This window comes from Mus caroli, chromosome 17 (assembly GCF_900094665.2).
Source record: "Mus caroli chromosome 17, CAROLI_EIJ_v1.1, whole genome shotgun sequence".
NCBI classification, from domain to species: domain Eukaryota; kingdom Metazoa; phylum Chordata; class Mammalia; order Rodentia; family Muridae; genus Mus; species Mus caroli.
Window position 1 is genome coordinate 41492947 of NC_034586.1, and position 21230 is coordinate 41514176.

Consider the following 21230-nt stretch of genomic DNA (forward strand, 5'->3'; position numbering starts at 1 on the left):
CTCTCTCTCTGGTTTTGTTTAGTCACTATAACTTCCTGAGGACATAGAAATGTTTGGCTTTTAGTAAGTGCCCAATAATTATGAATATAATTTGGACTTTAAAAAAGACATTGCCAGTGCCTTTATGGTAAGAAGAGGGAATAGAAGGCATATTATATTTTATAGAGAGAGAAGGGAAATAAGTCAATTATGAGTTTCTGTTTCTATGTCATTTAAGAGATAATGTCGCACCTACCAGTTGTTGGAGGAGGGATTCAGTATGGGACAGAAGCTTAGAATGAAAATAAAATAACTCACATTCACTAAGATAGTATTATCTATCCAGTTGTGATGTTTGATTTTCATTGCCAATGAGACTGGATTTAGAATAATTTTGAAGACACATTCTGGGTCTGTTTCTAAGGGTGTTTACAAAGAACTTTAACTGAGGAGGGACGACCCACCTGAATGTGGGTAGCACCATCCTATAGGATATTGTCCCAAACTTAATACAAAGCAAAGAGGAAGAAAACCTGGCACAGCAGCATTCATTTGCACCTGCTTCCTGACCATGGATCAGTGTGACTATCTATTATTATGACAAACCTGGGACACGAGCTTCCTGACAAGGGATCAGTATGACTATTTACTATTACGACCTTACCATCATGACTGGCTGTATCCCCTCTAACTGTGAGCCAAAATATATCTTTCCTTAAGTTGCTTTTGCTAGGCATTTTGCCATAGTATTGAGAAAGAGAGGAAATTGGTACTTGAGAAATGAGGTTTTGCTGGGCTACCTGACCATGTGTGTGGCTTGTAGGCCTCTGAAACTGCTTTGTAGAAGGAACTTGGAAGTTTGGACTTTTGATCTAGAGAAACCCTTGAGTGCCATAAGCTACAGATATCCCCCCTTTTGACATTGTGCTACAGTACGTTACCTTAAGAGCATGCCATAGCTGTGCTGGGATCTAAGCGGGTTCAAGCCGAAGCCTGGTGTGCTTGACTTAAGCAGAGCTTAGGGATGGCCATGTGGAAGCCAGAGTGTTGAGGTGCAGGAGACAGTGTTCTGCTCATGAGATTTCAAGTGGAAAAGAGCACTCGCTCAGGAACCTGGCTAGTCGCTGCCACCTGTGCTCTACTCTGGCCAAGACGCTGGCTAGAAAACTTGTGTTATTCTGCACACTATAGACATTTTATAAATATTCTTCACCTTTTGAGTTCCTGCATTTGTAGTGATTGATCACTTGGTAATTTTCATATCAGTAGAAATTTAGATTATGATATAACTTCATTTTTTAAACAATAAGACAAAGATGGAGTATGTAAGAATGTTGACTTACCTATGATTTTTTTCCTACCTTTAGGTTTTACAAAACATTACTAATCATAAAAACTTATTTATATTATGTGAGATGTCTTAGAATTGAGACTGTAGATGGGACTTAACGTTACTCGCCAGTGATATAGTAGAAGAAATGGTCATCTCCATTATGTCTCTTAGTGGCTGGTTGGCCATTAGACTTAGATCTCAAATTTTGATATTCCTTCTAGGATACAGAAACTACTCAGAGTGAGGTATATGATGGAAGATGTTTTTCATGGCTGTCTTCTATGGTCATGTTGTCAACAAGAGTATGCTCTTTACTGGGCACCCAGTGACACGGCCAGCAGCCTTTTACTTGATTTACTTTCGTGATGTCCATCTTTACCCTTTACCACAATGGGGACCTTTTGTGTTTGGTAGCAATACTTTATAAATGAAAGGAATTTTGCATGCATGAATGCGTATATACGTACACACACATATATGTTTAAATTAAATAAACATAAATTTTTATTTTCTGGAATGGGAGTTTCCAGATGTGGCGCAGCATTGGCTTTTGGTTTTGTGATCCGGTTAATACAGTAGTAATCAGAAATGAACTTTTTCCTGGAGTCCACGTATAAACTGGCATGCTGAAATGATCTGGCTTTCAATCTGCACATCTGAATTCATTTTGTAAAATATGGCAAGCAGCTGCATCTCCTAGGAAAGCTGAAACAACTGCAGGACATTAACCCACTGAGAAGATTACAGTAGGTTTTCAGTTCCATGTTAACTGTATTTATTAGTGAAAATTGACTTGAGTGCTTCTGCTTTTAACAGACTTTTTTTTTTTTAAATGTCTAGAAGAAAGGAAATAACGCATTGGAATGATAGGACTTTGATGTGTAAAGAAGTTAATGTCTAAAGAAATAATTATCTAAATCATCAAACAAAATGTGGGTACAGGAAAGAATTATTTTGGAGAGTCTAATGAGCTATCAGCTCATCATGTCAAGAAAAATGTTATTTACCTGTTTGACTTAGAAATTAATTCACTTGTCTGTGAAAGGCTGATCATGTTTGTAATACATTTGGATGTAGGCCCTTTCCAATAAATAATCTCAACAGCAAATATTTCTAATGGGGAGACAACTGAAAAAGAGCTGGCCATCAGACCTAGGGTCTGGCCTATCTTAGTATAAATTGGCTTTATGAAATATGTCCTCTTGAGAGAGTTAAAAACTCTCAAATCCAGGCGACTGGACTTGAAACTGAAGAAAGGGACACACTGTTTCAGCAGAGGGACACACTGTTTCAGCAGAGGGACACACTGTTTCAGCAGAGGGACACACTGTTTCAGCAGAGTCTCACTTCAAAGGTTTGGCCAGAGTCGAAGGCCACAGTATGGCCCGCATATCAAATGTGAAATGGGCCAACTCAAAGTCTGTTTTTAGGAGGCTGAGGTTAACCCTTCTCCAGGCTTTGTGTTGGAACCTGGAGAACCCTGGGGAAGGTCCTTGAAAAAGGAAAACTGTTCTCTGTTTGCTGGTCTCATTGTAGGGATCTGTGGTTCCTGTTTTCCCCTAGTCATGGGCTGGGAGGGTGTGTCGGTTTTGTTTTGTTTTGTATCTAAGTTTCAAGCTGGAGTTTGATGGCACATGCCTGGAATCCCAGCATCTAGGAGGTGGAGCCGCTCAGCACCAGGGCGGCTGCCTACCAGGTTCATTGCCATCTCAGAATACATGAGATTCTCAGAAACAAAAAAGAACATGGGACTGTAGGTAGTTTTGTTTGTTATTTTGTTGATAAAAAATAGTAGTTATTTCAAAAGTCTTTGTGAAAAACCAGAATAAATTCAGGCTTAAAGGAAAGTGGTAGTCTTTCTTAGTATTAGTTTTTTATGTGTTTGGCTGTAGGTTCAGTTTGAATGAAGCTTTCTCTTTTCTTCCTGTGTTTCAGAGCACAGATGCTCTGTGCCCTTTTTAATTCTAGCCTGGGCCCTAGGGCACTCAGCATAAGTCAGAGGAGTATTGGGGTATTTTAGACATAATCACATATAAGTATGTCTACCTACTTATTATGCTATAATCAAGGTGCTGTTTGCTGTAGAATTTTGTCATCACCTTTTCAAAAATGGCCTGTCTCAGGCAGTTGAGCAGCTTCTTCTGGAGCCTTCTGTCCTCGAGGCGTGACCCTCATCTAGATTCCCTCGGTGACTTTTGTCATGTTCCACACATTTGATCAGATTAATTGGACATATTGTGTCCGTGTGGAGCATGAGCCAGGCATGAAAGAGATGAATTCGTAGAAGGCGGTAGTGGTGGAGTGGGAGGGGAAGAAAGTCAATTTCTTGTCTGCTTGTACATCATGGAGTACAGGGAGTGTTGAAGATGAGATGGGTATATAGGTAGAGTGCCTAGCAGTTGGTGTCAAAGGACTTTATAAAATGTGTACTATTCCATGAATTCTGGAGGTCTCTTTAGAACCCATTTTCAGACTTGCATTTTTAAAGTAAAGGTATTCCATATTGATATAAAAGCTTTTGTCAGCTCTAGGGGTATTTTAGAGGTCTTTATTTTAATAGCTAACATTTATTGTGTACTTACTGTATCAAGATTGTTTTAAATTGTCACAATAGTTTTTAAGAAGTAGGGCCACTGTTCACATGTTATAGACAGGATAATGGAAGCAACGAGAAGTGATATAACCTCTCTAAAGTCCTCACAAAGAGGCAGAGCTGGGACTTGAACCCAGGCCTCTGAGTCCAAATATTGAAATCAGATCTTTATGCCAGACTTTCCTTTTTACTTTATCTCATATCTTTCACAGAAATCAGGTGAAACCTGTTTTCTTTTGTTCCTGAGAGTCTAGCAGTCAGCCAGAGGGCCTCAGGAGACAGCCACCTAGGTAGACATTGTGTGACTTGCCAGGAACTGTGTGGGGAAAGCTAATCAGTGACGCGGATGCCAGAGGAGGTAATGAGCTGTCCTCGAGATGTGCAGAGTGGGAGAGTGTTTCCACAGGCCGAAGAGAGGCCATGCGCAGGAGTGAGCCGCATGCTTCCACGGGTAAGGTAGCGCCAGGCTGAGGTCTCCTGTCTCCTGTTAATGCAGGCTATGCTCAGCTCAGCCTCTCCACATCTTCAGGTCAGATGTCACCATAGAAGGTTCTGTTCTCTGCCTGTGCTTTGTGTTCTGCAGTGGTTTGAACGGCCCACCCCTTTATGTAACACTAACTCTAGCACTTGCCTTACCAACTAGACTATGCCCAAACCTCTGCCACATGCTCCATCAATGTTCTTAAGTTTGCATGCTCTGACATAGAATTTACAGAGTATTTCTAATTTCTAACTTAGGGGAAATGATGCTATTCCAAAGTTTACATAAGCCTAGGAAGTAACATTCATTGTGTATTTATTGTATGCTAATGATACTTTACCCACTTCAATGAGTTTTATGTTCTTTTGGCTAGTTCTTTGGCTAGTACAGTAAATAAAAAGGCATGTGTTAGGATTGGCTAGTTTTCTCATGAAATGTCAGCCTGATTTAATAAGGAAAATGCCATATTTTAAATTGAATGAGTTATTTGCTCATAAGATTATAAACTATAATTCCTACTTCCGATCTATTGATTGAATTGCTACTGTAGGCTTTGATTCAAAAGAGAACTAGATTATGATGTAGTTTTCTCATTTTGTATATTATAGTTATAAAAACTTCTTTTTTTTTTTTAAAAAACATTTTAACTTTTTTTGTTTGTTTGTTTTTTTGAGACAGGGTTTCTCTGTGTAGCCCTGGCTGTCCTGGAACTCACTCTGTAGACCAGGCTGGCCTCAAACTCAAAAATCTGCCTGCCTCTGCCTTCCAAGCACTTGGATTAAAGGCGTGCGCCACCACTGCCCGGCCATAAGAACTTCTTTCAATGGCCTCTCAACTGGTATTCCCAAAGAGAGCGGGAGAGAGAACATGCATACTCATATCTGGTGCATGCATGTGTATGGAGGGCAGAGGTTGATACCAGATTGTCTTTAGCCACTTCTGCACATTATTCATTTTACTCAGAACAGTATTTCTGTTTGAAAAATATCCAGAGTAGGTGCTACAACTAGTCCCAGGTGCTTACAGTGTTCAGCAATGATTATGTATATAGTGTCATGCCGACTACAGCAATAGTTCTATTATCATTTTATAGTAATGCAGGATAGGTTGTCCTCAAAGCCATCTCAAATCCTAGTGTTCTCTGTTTCAGCCTAATTTACTTGCCAGAGGACAGCCAGGATCTACCCTTGCCCCTCTCTTCTCCAGTGCTGGGTTACAGGAGTTGCTGCTGAGCCAGTTTTCATAGGTGTGCCGGGTTCTGAACTTGGGTCCTTGTGCTTGCAAGCACTGTGCCCACAGCCAACTCTCCAGCTCTCTAAGAGACCTTTGTTTTCATGGATCTGGATGGAAGTGGGGGAAAGCGTGTTAAGGGGCTATTGGACCCTCCCTGAAGAATTGCTAATGAGACTTTGGGTGGAGTGCCATACTCTGGGGAAGGACAGAACTATGGAACTATGCCAGAATAGTTTAAAGAGTGTTCCAGTTCTCTTATTTACTGTAGAGTAGTTACTGGATGTGTCCTAGTCACATAGTTTGATACCTGAGCTGACTAAACAGTTTCTCCACTGCACTACTTCTCATTTGAATAAAGACATTGAGTAGAAGGAAACTGAACTTATACATAACTGAAATTAATCAGAAATTTGAAAGTTTCTATACTTTTTGAATTCAAAATTGCCTCTATTTTGTGTACTTTCTATGAGTGTAAGTTTTATTTTTTTTTTCCTTTTAATCTAGATGAATAATGCTGCAGCCAGCCCGATGTCTACTACCACTTCAAGTAGTGGAAGAAATGCAGGGAAGACTATAAGCTTTGCGGCCGAGTTGCAGAGTATGATGTGAGTACGTCTTTACACAATATGACTGTTGCTATTTTAAACTGATTAATGGTGAAGAAGAAAATTGAAATAAAATGTATAAACCTTAGCTTAATGTAATTTGTATTTTAACAGAAGTAAAATAATCTGACATTTAAATAGCTCCATGGAAGACCAGCAGAACTGGGTAAAGTGCTCCGGTGGTGCACTGTATTTGAAAATTGAGTGCTACTGGCTCTCCTTTTTGTGGATAGTCAAAATGTTTTCAGAGAAGTTTGCAGTTTTTCTTAATTTTCCTAATTCTGTGAGCCTGATTCAAAGTAGTTTTAAATTTTGATAATGTTTGAACCATTGCATTTCAGATTATTGTAAGAAATGCAACTAGCAAACTTTATATGCCCCAGTACAGGGGAAAGCCAGGGCCAGGAAGTGGGAGTGAGTGGGTAGGGGAGCAGGGTGTGTGTGGGTGTAATAGGGGACTTTTGGGATAGCATTTGAAATGTAAATGAAGAAAATATCCAATAAAACAATAAATAAATTAAAAAAAAAGAAATGCAAAGCATTAAAAAAAATCACACGTGTTGAATCTTTGAGGAATTGCACATTTGTTTAAGAATTCATGCTGGTGATTGTCAGCTTGCAGTGAGGGAGGCTACCTTCTTAACTGGCTGGGGTGGCAGACAGGGAACCCTGAAGGACTGAGTTCTTAGTGAGTTCTTCAGGACAAAGGGATCTTACAGGAAGAGGTGACAAGGCAATAGCACTTCTTTCCCAGTGATTGATCAGGCGGTATAAAAGACTATTTCTGTGGGAAGTTTAAATGTCTTCCCCATGTGTGTATTGATAGCTTTTTTACCCGGTTACCTCTATACTGTGTGGTAATGATCCTTCAAAGCACAGTTTTGATACATTTGATTGCATATAGTTTCTCAGGAGACATGCTTCAAAGAAACTGTTCACATTGAAAGCGTTTGTAAAACTAACTAATTAATTAACTTTACATCCCGATTGTGGCTGATTGTGCCTTCTCCTCCCATCACGGTGTTAGTAGGAGGACATTATTATAACCAGTCTGGGGAAGTGAAGGAAAGCATTAGCATCATAGTTAGCGTCAGACTTTGCTTTCAGCATCTCTTTATAGTCTTATTTACTGAGCATCTTTGAGAACCTTGGTTGTATAGGTCATCTATAGATATTTAGTTCTTAGAGTTTAAAACTGAGAAATAAAAATTTAGGCCTTCATTTGAAAATTAATAAGCTTATATATGAAATATGATCTCTTATAAAAATTATGCTCTAAAACTAAAAAACTGATAACACTCTGTGATTGCAAAGATGGGGAAAAGCACTAATTTAGAAGCTGAATTTTGTGAGCCTGCCTATATTTTAAATTATGGAAAACTTTAAGAGTTTATATATATACTTTAAGTTTTCATTACAATGTAATGTACTTTTTGTTATCACTTTTTTTTTTTTTGAGACAGGGTTTTTCTGTGTAGCCCTGGCTGTCCTGGAACTCACTCTGTAGACCAGGCTGGCCTCGAACTCAGAAATCCTCCTGTCTCTGCCTCCCAAGTGCTGGGATCAAAGGCGTGCGCCACCACACCCGGCTTTGTTATCACTTTTATGGTATATGAATTATATTTAAAATATTAAGTGTGCTCTTTATGATAAGGTGATGAATATCATTTTTTCTGTGACACTAAATTGATTTACTTAATCTTTTTTAATTGCTAATTTGGATATTTTCAGATTCTTATAATCATAGCATAATGAATCTCATGTATCCTTTATCTAAATTTGACAAGCTATTCTTTCACTGTTTTATTTGACCTTTTTTTCACAATATTCATTTAAAAAATCAAGTATTTTAAAGCTAATCTCATAGAACTTATGAAAACAATATGTAAGTTAGTAGGTGCAGGCCAGGTGGTGCACAGCATGGGTCAGCACACTGTGGGACTGTCTCAGTGAATGACATTGCCCTAGCCCTCAGTGATGCTCCTTTGTTTCTAGCCATTGCTCACTGCTGTCTGCATGCTACATAGCAGAGCTAGGTATTTGTGGCAAATACCATGTGACTATGAAGCTGAAAATATTTACCATCTAGGTTATGCAGAAGTCGACCTCTGAGCTATAAAACTAGCTCTGTATAAAAAGAAAACAGAAACTTTGGAATGGCTGTGCCTAATATTTGTATCTAATAGACCTAAGACCATTTAAGAAAGTTGGGAAAAAGAAAAGGAAAAGTAAATTCAGCATTTTTTATTAAATACTTTTGCACACATCTTCACAAGCGATCTACCTAAGCTGGATTCAGAATGTAAAGGTTATTGTTGGCTGTGACTCTGGAATAAGTATGCACTTTTCCTTCATTTCAGACCTGAGGGAGAGGCCGCTCCTAATAGTACATTCAGCATTGAGAGGCTAAGTTTTTCCCCTTATGAATTTCACCTCAGAAAGGGAGCTAGAGCCAACCGAGGGGATCCTTTTAAGTTTGCTAATACTTCCTATGACTTTAAAAACCTCAGGCTTTACATTGTATACAAATGGGATCTGCATAGAACATGCAGGACTTGGCTGTGTGCATTTTTCATATGAGGAAGTGCAGACTTAATCCCTGCCTGCTGGGAGGATTTCACTCCCAATCCTTACCCCTGCTGTTTCCTGTTTGTTTTGCTGTTTTCAGTCCTGCCATTTTTCTGTGTTCACTCGCTAGTGGCAAGTTGCTTGCCTTTGGATTGCAGGCTCTCTAACCGGGGACACTACTGAGGATTTTTCCAAGGGTTGGTATCACTGACAAGTATCTGGTTGTCAATTACAATGAAAGTTGCCCAGTTCTGTTACTACCAAGTGGTTGCCCTAACAAACAGAAGCAAGTGCTCCATCCTAAAGAAACTGAACAGCTACTAAGTTACCTAAGCTCAAGGAGGCAGCAAGGTCACACAGGCAGAGAAACAAAGACAGTCTGCTATAACCCGTGCCAAGGCCAAGGGCAAGTTGTACACCAGGGCTGTGGCTGTGTGGCAGCTATTCCTTCTTATTTCATGTGGACGGGTATTTTATCTACCTGCATGTCTGTGTAACATTTGCTTGCCTGATGCTGGCGGGAGCCAGAAGGGGGTGCTAGATCACCTGGAACTGGAGTTACAGATATTGTGGGCTACCAGGTAGGTGCTGAAAATCTAACCTGGGTCCTCTGAAAGAGCAGGCAGTGCTCCTATCTGCTGAACCATCTCTAGCTTTTCTATTTTTTTTTCTTTTTTAATGATTCTTAGCAATATTTAGTTACTATTGTGCTTTTGTAATGTCTGCCTCCCTCCTAAGTATATGATGAACAATGTGTGTGTTCTTAGACTTTATTAATCCCCTATTGTTATTTCCAGGTTTTCCAGTATTATTAAAAATACGAAATAAAATATTTGGTACCTATTACCTTAAAGTCAAAGAAGAATACTTTTTCAGTCTAATGCCCCTTTTGGTACAAATTTTTAAGTTTCCCCCCAAGGAAGCTGGACTGCTTTACGTTATTGTCTCATTCTGAGAGCTTCCCCCCACCCCCCAAATTGATAACAGTAGAGACATGGTGTTGTGATGTTTAAAGCTTGGCTACTGAGTTTCAAAATATATTGGTCACTTACATTGTATATGTGTGTGTGCATGTGTGCACACTTGTATGTTCTTATTCTTAGCATAGATTTTTACCATCTTCTTGTTTTCCTGTAGTTTATTAGGAACTTCTAATATTTCAAAAGTTTCCTGTCTTGTGGATCCCATTTGGCATTTCCTTCTACCCAGCACTCGGTTTTTTTAAGGATTATTTAGTGATTTAAAAGTGTGTTAATTTTCCTTTTGTAAAAACTTAGCTTAGTCAGTTTCACAGTCTTGCTTCTGCTTTTGCCCTGATGTCCTCTCAATCTCTACACACAATCCCTATGCACTTTTCTGGATTCAGGTTTGATTTCCCCAGTTTAACACTTAGTCCATTTTGCTGTTGTTCTCTGTTGTCAGGGAGGGCTCTAAGTGAAAGCAATTTTGCTTTAAATCCATTTGCTAGTGTCCCCACCACCACAAATTCCATAAGCCTTCCTTCCCTCACAGCTGAAACTCTGCCTTTATCAGATAATAAGTGGCTCCTTTTGCCTCTCTGCTTTCCTCCACAGAGTGGCCTCTTCCTTTGCCAGCACTGCATTATTGTAGTTATTAGAGTTTCTTAATGTGTTTTAATATTTGGTGTTATAGTTCAAGTCTGTCCACATAAGTTTTCTTTTTAAAATATTTTTGGCCCCTTCTTATTTTTATGCTTCCAGATGAATTTTTAGGAATCATTTCAACGAGCTCCAAAACAAATTCTAAGTGCAAATTTTAAGGGCTTTCATTTTTCATTTCTTTTTATGCTTTTTTGCTGTATTCTCAGATTTCAGGCATGGGTCTTTGCAAACCATTTTACTTTTAAAGTTGATTAATGAAGTAATTTTACATTTCGAGAGTTTATTTGAAACAACCCCTGATAGAAACAGTAAAAACAACCAGACTAATGAGTGGGCCGCTTAACTAGTGGATGATTAGAGACCGAGCGAAAAACTTCTCAGTCTTCTTTACTATTTGTTTTTCTTGCTTGAGTGTAGAATTGTGCTGTGACTGCAGTATGCAAAACCCAGCCAATTTATCACCTTAATTTTAAACCATGGAAGAGATTTTATTTTTGAATGTCAGAAATGGTCAGTTTTAAATGGTCAGTTTTTAAAAATGGATCTGTAATACTGCATTCTGACTAATAGAGAAATATCAGTGTCCATTCAATGGAATTAAGAGGCTGAGTATATTTAATATAATCGTTTTAAACATAAGAAAAGTGATAGAACGTGTCTTCTTTTGACCAGTTCAGTAAAAGTCTCTACTGTAGGTTAACAGCCTGCAGGGGTATGGAGTTCACACAGATAGATTACACAGATAGTTTACTACAGTTCATTGGGCTTCCCCTGCTGACACTCTAGGGTGATTCAGAGGCGCCACATTAGGTCTGTTCTATGGTAAATTGTACTAGTTTTCTTTGTTAAACCATGTCTATTTGCAGTTTTAATTGTTTTCAACCCTTGGTGGATGCTGATTTATTGTCCTCATTCGACATATCTCACTGTCTTAGCCCCAACAGGTGTAGACCAGACTGCTGGCAATGCTGGGAGATAGGAAGCTTGCTTAGAGTTTTGAAGGGTTGTCATGTAGTAAAGGAGGTGGCACAGAGAGTATAAGCTGCCTGCCACTCGTTTCCTATAGGCACACACTGTGCTGGGCGTAAGACTGGATGGCCAAGGTCACTGGGCTGATGTGGGAATCTGAAGGGCTAATGTAACAGGAGGTTATTAATTTGACAAGTCGGAGGACCCAGCCTAGGGGTGAGGTCTAAAACGCAATTGAGTTGGTCAGCTTGGACACAAAGTGTGAGAAAGAATTGGAGATTTCAGCGCTCTGTACATTTATGTAGCGCTTGAGCAGTGCTCAGAGCTTAGAGGGTCGTCGGCCTGAGCTATTCTCCTGAGGTCTGCTCTGACTTCCTGTGCTGCCCCATCTGTGCGCCTGACACCAGGTACTATTCTTAGGAAAGGCCTGGTAATCTTCCCACAAAAGGCCCCGGTGTAGTTTCCGACAGCTTGTCTTCATCCAGTCCGTTTCCAGGGCTTTAAACCTTTTCCTGATGTGCTCTAGCTGGCATCTTGTAGGTGTCTGGTAGGTAGATGTGAAGTTGTGGTGATACTGACATTGTGTTTGGGAGGACAGCCTCTAGGGGGGAGGCAACAGTTGCAATCTTAAAAGTTTCCAAGTAGAAGAGGAAGGAAATAGGAGCCCCAGATAGTTCTTAGACCACGATTCCATATTAGAAACTCAAATGACTGCTCCATTTCAGTTGTGAGGTTTTCTTTTTGTTTGTTTTGTTTTTTGTTCTCTTACTACGTTGCTTTTGTGTTTTGTCTTACATGCGTGAAAGTAGTTTTAAGTGTGGCTTTCTGCATTTAGAGTTCTGATTTAGCTAAGTCCTCTTTGTTGCTTCCTTGACAGATCTATATTTACAGACGCCATGTGGATGGTGGGAGGAGGAGGCAGCATAGTAAAGTCTGGCAAATAGGGCAGAGTCCAACTGTTTTCTGCAGTGTTTTAAGGAACAATATTCATCTCTAAGGTGGATAAGTCAGGTAATGCGCATAAACCATTTGCATAGATAGTAACCTGCTCAGTGAACTCTGTGTAAGTGACTGTTAAATTATAGGGATAGAACAGAATTTTGGCACTTTTTTTTCTTTTTAAAATGTGGATAATTGATTTGGTATTCAGAGACAAAGAAAACTGTTTTTAATAGTGTCAGTTATTTTGACTGAATGGAAATCTGAGTGTCTTAGAAATTGGTTAGGTCCATCCATTATTGATTCACGAAGATGTAGAAAAGGGCTGATTTGTCCAAGGGTAGCTGTTTAGTTAGCTTAGGACTTACTACCTGGTCTTTTGAATATCAGCTCTCCACTCCTTTCAACTGTCTTTGCTATTAATTAGTGTTCATTTGATCAATTCTTGTTTTTCCTTAATTTTCAAACTGTCAGCATTTATTTAGTTTTTCGTTCTGCCTTTATATTTGAGATGGCACTACAATATCGGACTCATTTAAAACGATGAAGCATTTTCATTAATCCCAGGCATGTCATGTTTAAGTCATGTTATCAGTTGTTATAGATTGCTCTGAAAACTTCATTCATTTAGACATTACTGGGATGTCTTAAATTTTATACAACTGGGACCTAAATGGACAGAACCCCTTCACCCTGCAAGCTTTGCTGCTTTCATGCTCCATGAGCTTTCTTTAACAGACATGGTGATCTACTTAGCAGTTTTCAGAAGCCAGCCATTATTTTCATTAGTAATTCTTTACCTTGGAGTTAGCTCTCCCTCCCATTTCTCCTTCTCATTAAAAACCTCTAGTCCACGGTAGCACCTCTGGGCGTCCAGCTTTGTTTGCTATTGCTCTGTGAAGTAAGCAGCGTCCCCATGATGACAGTGGAATTCAGTGGTGTGCACTCGGATCATCTCATGCAGGTGATTTACTATTCTGGGTAATCCTTATGGTGTAACAAATGGGTCTTAGGCCATATTTGTTCTAGAATATTTTGTATACTAATTACTAATGCTTTTTGTTTATTCATTCAAACATTGATTGTTTACGGTAGGCTGGTTCTGTATATCTAGCAGTGAGTACAGCATGCAGGGTACCTAATCTGACGGATGCACTTCACATTCCAACTCTGTTGGAAACACTTCATGTCTCATGGTTTAGACTTACTACTGCTTTTGTGGGACCATGTTCTTGGGAGTTTACAATATTGTACATTAAAGTCTTTGACCCAATTATATACACTTTTGTGTTATGGCTGTGGCATTACTTTTGATTGCAGTTTTGGCTCAAGACTTGTTTTTCCTATGACATGTGAAACCTTTGAAAATGGAGTGTATCTGAGTCACCTTCTAGTTTTACTTAAAATTAGTTTAAAGCAAGGATCTTTGTTTAAAAGGCAAATCAGAAGAAATTCATTTCCAATAAGAGAGAATACCAGCAACGTGAACTGATCATGAGTTGCATGGACCTAGAATATTAATCAGTTTTTGCTTTCTTATTTACATCACTGGCAGAGATAACCCTTTGTCTAATTTTTAGACTATTTTAGAGATTACACTGAAAAACTATGATTTTAATGTTTAAATAAAGATCGGCTCATTAAATTAATGAAACCCAATAAATAAAAGAGGCATGAATTTAAAAATCCAATGTAGTTTTTCAAAAATGTGTGTATGCTAATATGGAGGTTTGAATAAGAATGGCCCTCATAGGCTCTTATATATGAATGCTTAGTCACCAGGGAGTGACACTGTGCTGAGTAGGTGTGTCAGTCAAGGTGGGCTTTGAGTTTCAGAAGCCAGGGCCAGGCCCAGGCTGCTCCTCTGTTCTGTCTCTCTCTGCTCAGGATGTAGCTCTCAGCTACTGTTCTAGCACCATGCTCCCTGCCATGATGATAATGGACCAAGCCTCTGAGACTGTATGAACCCCCAATTCAATGCTTGCTTTCATAAGCATTGCTTTAATTGTGGTGTCTCCTCACAGCAATACAACAGTGACTGAGACTTAATGACAGATGTACAGTCTTAATAAGTCTATGTCTACTCTTGGAATCCCTTTTTTATTTTCATCTTTAAGCAATGCCATTTTGTTGTGTATTGTTTTAGCTTTCATGGGGTAGTGAGATTTCACATTTTTTATGAAGTTAATGAAGATTCTAGTGTAGTCCTCATTATGAGTTAAGCTTGGTGAGTTCTACTTTGACCTTGCTTTGATGGTTTGTTCAGAAAAATCACCACTCTTCTCTATGTAAGGCAGTCACTTATGATTATGTTTTCTTACTGAAGTTTTTCTGCCATGTGCATTTTCCTGGGATGTTAGTATTCTAATATATATGAAAAGCATAGCCTGTTGCATTTATATTTATTAACCCAGTTAAAGTATTAAAGGTCTTTAAGGTCTTGGTGTTCTTTACTTTTTAAAAAGTTTTTATTTTATTTATTTATTTATTTATTTATTTATTTATTTATTTTTGGTTTTTCAAGACAGGGTTTCTCTGTATAGCCCTGGCTGTCCTGGAACTCACTCTGTAGACCAGGCTGGCCTTGAACTCAGAAATCCACCTGACTCTGCCTCCCAAGTGCTGGGATCAAAGGCGTGCGCCACCACGGCCTGGCCATGGTGTTCTGAAAGCTGTAGATATAGTATAATCTGAGTGGCGTTTTAGTTTCAGATGATTGTAGTTATTGAAGTGCACTGTTTTTACATGTGATGGCCATTCCTTTTGGGTTCATTTTCTGTCCTTGTGTTATATGTTGAGGTATTTCTTTTGTGCACAGATTATCCAAAGATTGTAACTAGGGTTGCGAAGCTTCATGTTTGTAATGTGAGAAAACATGGAGATATATATATCTTTAAAAGAAAACTGAGACATTTCATAAGTGTAAATAAATCAATGAAATAGACTTTATTTAAAAACACAGTTGTTCACTGTAGGTTAATTTATCTGTATTAACCCTAAACTACTGAGTGTTATCACATTATCTACCTAATGTAATGATTAATTCTTTAATGTTAGCTTCTTTGGTCATAAACTCAGATTTTGTGAGTTTTTTTAAATTGAAAACATGTTTGTTTGTTTATTTTTAAAATTGTACACTGTGCCTACCACTCTTCTTTGTTTGCAACTATAATTGTCTTTTTAAAAGTATTTTCCTTCTTTTCTTATATAATTTGTTTAGCATGTCTTGTTTTCCTGTAACTTATCACATTTGTTTTAAGTCTTTTTTCTTATTTAAGCAATTATTATTCATCTAGCGACCCACATTCAATATATTTTGCTGAGTTCCTGTGTTCTGCAGGCATGAGGCTAGGTGATATGTAAGAGGCAGGGGCATGGGGATTCTTGTGTGCTTATGTTGCTGATACAGTATGTATGTGTTTTATGTGTCTTGTGGTCCTTGATTATTGCATAAGGCAATTTTTACCTTTCTTACTTTATAGATATGTACTTAGGTACAGAGACATTAAAGATTTACACAGAAAACACGGGTTTTAAGTCGCCTGGGTAGAATTTGAATTCACAATAATTTGTACAATCATGGCTTAGTATATGGGAGGCAGGTGCACACCATTAAGTATATTTCTGTCTTCATGAAGTGTGAAACATAGTGTACTCTAAGCTCTGCCTCATCACAAGGCATCTGTGGCTGCTCCAGAGGGTGAGGCTTTTATTACATTATCAGCTCTTTTTCCTCGCCAGTAAGCTCCTTTAAAAGGCTTTCTCCGAACACAGTAGGAGACAAATGGATTCTGCAGCTTCAGTTCTGGACTCACCAACTAGTAATTAAACACACTTGTGTAAGTAGGGTCTTCCCCACAGGTAGACGCAGAATGGCCGATGATTGAGAACATAAGTATGTAAAGAAAGGTTACTGATGCTCTCCCGTGGTAAGACAGAGGTGTCTGAAAGGGTTTTCAGCTGCGAGGAGGAATCTTATGAAAATAATACCATTTGATCTTTCTTTAGATAGGTACCATTTAAACCTTCAGAAACCTAGGGGAGGGTGACAGCACAAGGAAGGAGCACCACAAGTGAAGGAGACACTAGGAGTGAGCTTCAGGTAGCTTAAATGTAGCTGAAGGAAATGTGCTTGTAGAAAATACTGTCAGACTGGTGATCAGTATTGGAATGTGGCAAACTGAATGGATGACTAGGGAATTTAATCTTTTGTCTGGGCATAGGAAACCTTTCTAAGGTGTTTGCCAAGTGACAGGTTTGATCTGCATTGACCTTGACTGAGGAGAATGGGTAGTAGCACCATGGAAGTTGGATTGGCTGGGGGAGAGACAGTGGCACCAGGAATGAAGGAGAGTAACAAATCAGTCAGACATTGCACAGGTTAGCTTGTTAGGTCTTAGAGGCTCATGGGAATAGTGAACTAGGGTTGCAGGGCATTTGATTACACTGTGAGCCCCAAGATTGTGGGATTTACTGAAAAAAAACTGTTTCTAGTTATGGTGTGGCTCAGCTTTAGCACACACCTTTAATCTCTGGCTGGAATTCAGACAGCCCCTTAGTACACACTTTTAATCCCAAACAGCAAAGGTAATGTTAGTTTGTAGAAGGAAGCACCCTTCTTGAAAGTGATGACTGAGTAGCAGACAAGGTCAGAGAAAGGTTTGACAGAATAGGAAGTGCCCAACTCTCCTGTGCTAAAAAGAAGGAGGCAGTTTTACCTGGAGAGTTTTATAGAGGCAGTTTGGAGAGAGAACAAACTTGATACAGATAAAGACAAAACAAACAAGAGAATGCGAAGTAGCTAGAAGATTAGAACAGATGGCTAGAGTCAGTTCGAGGTCAAGCAGAGCAATTCAGGATAAGCCAGCATAAATCAGTTAGCATGGAGAGGAGTTTTGAGCCAGAACAGCTGAGTTGATCAGCTAGCAAGAGTTCAGAAAGCAAAAGAAAAGGTGAGCTTGAATAAGCAGAATAGCAGTAAGTCTCAGAGGCTGAGAACATTCTAGGCCTAGAATAGATTACACAGAGCTAGAAGCTTCCAGGACTAGGCCTAGGTTAGCAGAGGGAGGCAGTAAGCCTCCGAGATGACAATTAATTCAGTAGAATAAAAGATACTTTAACAAACTAGTTAAAGGAGAAAGACCAAGGTCTTTATCTTAGAGCAGTGTTCTTAATCTCCCCAATGTAGTGACCCTGTAATACAGTTAGTTCTGCATGATGCGATGACTCCCACACATACATTTATTTTTGTTGCTGCCTCATAACTGTAATTTTGCTACTGTTATGAACTTTAAATATCTCTGTTTTCTGTTGGTCTTAGGTGACCCCTGTGAAAGGGGTCGCAACCCACGGGTTGAGAACCAGTGTTCTAGCCCAATGGGAAGCTAATGATATTAGATTGAGCAATGAGTTTTATCATTTGTATCTTAATTCCAAAAAAGATTTGAGGCATCTGTCAGGGTTGTTTATAGCAAGATTATAACACAACAGGATAGGGCAGGGAAGGAAATCAAAGTGAAATCCGAAAGTAGTAGACACGCCTGCACAGAGATGCATAAAGTCCCTCAGCAGCGCTGTGGTGGGACAGAAGCTTTATCCTTCCTTCCTTCCAACAGCAGCAGGAAAGCACAGCACTGTGCACTGTCTGAGCACAACGGACTTAGTCCATGAACTATGGGTTGGGTGTTAGGATTGTCCCATGTTTTGGAGGTGAGGCCTGAGAACATTCCTTCCATGGAAACCTATGGGACCCTGTTATGTAGTCAGCAACCAGTGTCATTAGCTATATGTCTACAGTAAATATAAAATCCACATTTTTGGTTGAATCAGTAAGATCTCTGACTTTGAACTGGGGAAATAGCACTATTAAGTAGAAACATTTATTTTTAAAGGTGTTGGTGGCAAGTCTGATCATAAAATTGGTGCTTTCAAATTGTGCTCAGTGGAGCTATAGGAATTTCATCACCAACATGGAGAAGTCCTTTCCTTCATTCTCTCGGCAGGGAGAGCTGCTTCTCAGTGTCTGTTTGAGATGCTATGTGCATCTTAAAATTTGCTGTTTGAACAGACTCATAAGGAAATGTTTGAAACTACTGATTCCTAAAGTGAAAAAGGGTTTTATACTTCTATGAATGTATTTTTATAATTGATTATTTCTAGTTTTATGAGTAATGTCTAAAGTAAATGATGTTAAATCAAACATATATATGATTGGCTATATATAATGTTTACTTGTTTTTTGTGATAAGGGACATGACAAAATGTTCCACTGAGTTTGAAAAATGAATACAGTAACATTCAAATGATTTTTAATGAACATAATTTCATAAAGTTGAACCTCTAAAACTGTTGGCCTCTAACCGATTTTACAGTTTTGTGCTTTGGTAAAAAGTTTGACCATTCATAGCCTACCCTGCCTTTTAAAGACACCAGGCGTGTTGTTTTATATATAGTCTCATGAATGTACATTTGGATTTTCCTGTAGTACTTGATTATATTTACATCTAATACTCTTTGAGAATGTCTGATATTTTTGACAGCTTGTGTCACATTTTTACCTTAAAATGTCCATGGGATCCAGCATAGGTAAGTGGGTAGTTTCTCTGTCTCATGTTCTCAGAAGCATCTTTATATGTAATTCTTTTGTCAGACTTATCAGGTTTGTTGAGTTCTGATTCAGTTAGGGCTTCCTGGAGAGGGGTCTAAGCCTGTAAGGATAAAGCTTGAGTAGAGAATAGGACGTGGAGACAGGACAGGAGAGCTGAGCTATCCTGTTACAGCCTCATGCGTAGGGAGGTTTATGGTTTCAGGTCTTCTGTTTGGCTCACTGTCTCCCTGTTGGCTCTCCATGTGGGCTCATGCCATTGCTTATTTCTGAAGGGCTCCTGTTTTCTCTTTCCAGGTATTCTTTTTTGTCTTAGGCTCACCTTACAGAGTCAGTATTTTCTTTTCTTTCTTTCTTTTTCTCCTTGAGCCTTTCTAGTCAAAAACAAGTACTGGTTTGGATACAGTTTCTGTGCCCAAAGTATTAACTTGCTTTTTGATACTCTTAATTCTCAGTGATTGTTAAATGTGTGGTAAACATTCCCTTCCTTGTAGTCTCTTACAAGGCATTGACCAGACCGTCATAAAATTACTAACCACCTGATTGCTTACACAGCTCTACCAGATGCCATTCAAAGGGAAGGCTCCAGATCTGAGCTCTCTGTTGAAAGTTTAGGATCTAGGGCACAGGACATATATGTAGTCACAAGACATATATGGGGAAAAAAAAGTTCATACAGGTGTGAATGAACAGCAGAACATATTTGCAATTAAGGACAGATCCAACTTAAAGATGTAAGACAGGTAAGGTAAGTGCAGGCTGACTAGATGAGGGAGTTTCTGAAATGCTGGGGAAAGCAGTTGAAGCAGTTAGTGGGCAGCCCTCCCTCCACTGCTGATCATAGCAGCAGCTCTGTACTGCACATCACCGTGCATGCCAGGAAACAGAACTTGATTTCCTCTTTGGCTTGACAGTATCCTATCTACATTAACATTTTTCTTCAATCAGTAACCATGCAAGGGAAGAGGGGGAAAACAGGCAATCACAGTCAAACACTATTTTACCAGTAAGAAAGTGCTGTAAAACATCAGAAGAGGACTAGATGCAAAAGTCTACCCATCAGCTTGAGATCTCTGCTGGTGAGTTTGGAGTGAGGATTAGAAGTGATTTGTGAGCATCTCAAACATGCTAGGAGCAACATGATTTTACCCAACTGCAGCATGTTTCACAAACTTAGTCTGGGTCATAACCACTGGATACTGCTTCAGGAATATTGTGTAGGTGCAATGCTATGGACTTAGAGGCAATGTGAGGAGAGGGGAGGGAAGGGGGAAGATTGTATGTATGTGCTCATCTACACAGAGTGGAAAGACATACATGAGCAAGAGTGTGATGATTTAATCACAGTTGCAGGATAAAAGCAAAAACCTTCAAGGCATCTGGAAAACCTATCTGATGAGAAATTGTTGATAGCATGAGGACAATCTAGTAGCTGATATGCAGTGTCATGATTTGCAGGATGACTAAAGTAACAAGGTGACAGAACTTTTTAGGAGATCATTGTGCAAGTGCTTGGTCATTGTGGGTAAACTCAGGAGTAAGGGACATAAGTTGCTCTCTGCATGTGAACGTTGTGTTTGGAAGTAGAATTAGGTTCACCTTTTCTCCTTGGGCTCTTGAGTCCCTGAGAGTGAGGGATTAGTAGAAAGCTATTGGATGCTCTGCTCAGTTTGAGAAGTGGGCAGCGGGACCCTTGCCTTACTTAGTGTTGTCTGGAGCAGGCCTAACAAACTGAGACTTCGTGCCGCTCTTACTCGGGAACAGATCCTCCTTTAAAGGAGAGTCTCAGAGTCTACACTGAACAAGCTTTCCAGGCCTGCTGATGCTGATGCTGATGCTGATGCTGATGCTGCAGTACTCATGTGCTCACTGTGGGGAAACTGTGAACAGTCAAGTGTGCTGCAGTAAACTGAAGGATTAGAAAGCTGATTATACCTAATAACTCTATGAGTTTTGTCAGATAGGATGTAAGTAAGCACTTTACTTTTTATTTAGTTGTCATGGGAAACTTTGGGGTAGGTGCTGTTTATAGATGAGGGAATCAGACACTGTGTTCTTGCTTAACGTTATGTGAGTATAATGGAGATTCAGATACTAATTAAGTTCTTGCTGGTCTGTCAGGGCCTTTTTTTTTTCTTCTGAGAATATGATTTATTTTGGAGAACTTTGCTCTATTTTTTACAACTTGAATGTGGGAAAATGAAGGTTTTAAACTGACTCAGGAAAGTGAACTTATCAAATACTAGAGTCCACTGCTAACTAAATTGTAATACTATAGTATATGTTCCTGTCTTTTAGGTGTAT

At 39.2% G+C, this 21230-nt stretch overlaps 2 protein-coding genes across 5 annotated transcripts in view; one reads left to right on the forward strand and one right to left on the reverse strand.

Moving 5' to 3' along the window:
• Runx2 (RUNX family transcription factor 2) overlaps positions 1-21230 on the reverse strand; it is a 209290-nt gene that overhangs the window by 174940 nt on the left and 13120 nt on the right. The window lies entirely within an intron of this gene.
• Positions 1-21230, forward strand: part of Supt3h (SPT3 homolog, SAGA and STAGA complex component) — a 333205-nt gene that overhangs the window by 4003 nt on the left and 307972 nt on the right. For both annotated transcript variants that reach the window (XM_021186140.2, XM_021186139.2), the window contains exon 2: positions 6124-6224. In XM_021186140.2, coding sequence (XP_021041799.1) covers positions 6124-6224 — 101 coding nt within the window. The remainder of the gene's footprint in view (positions 1-6123; positions 6225-21230) is intronic.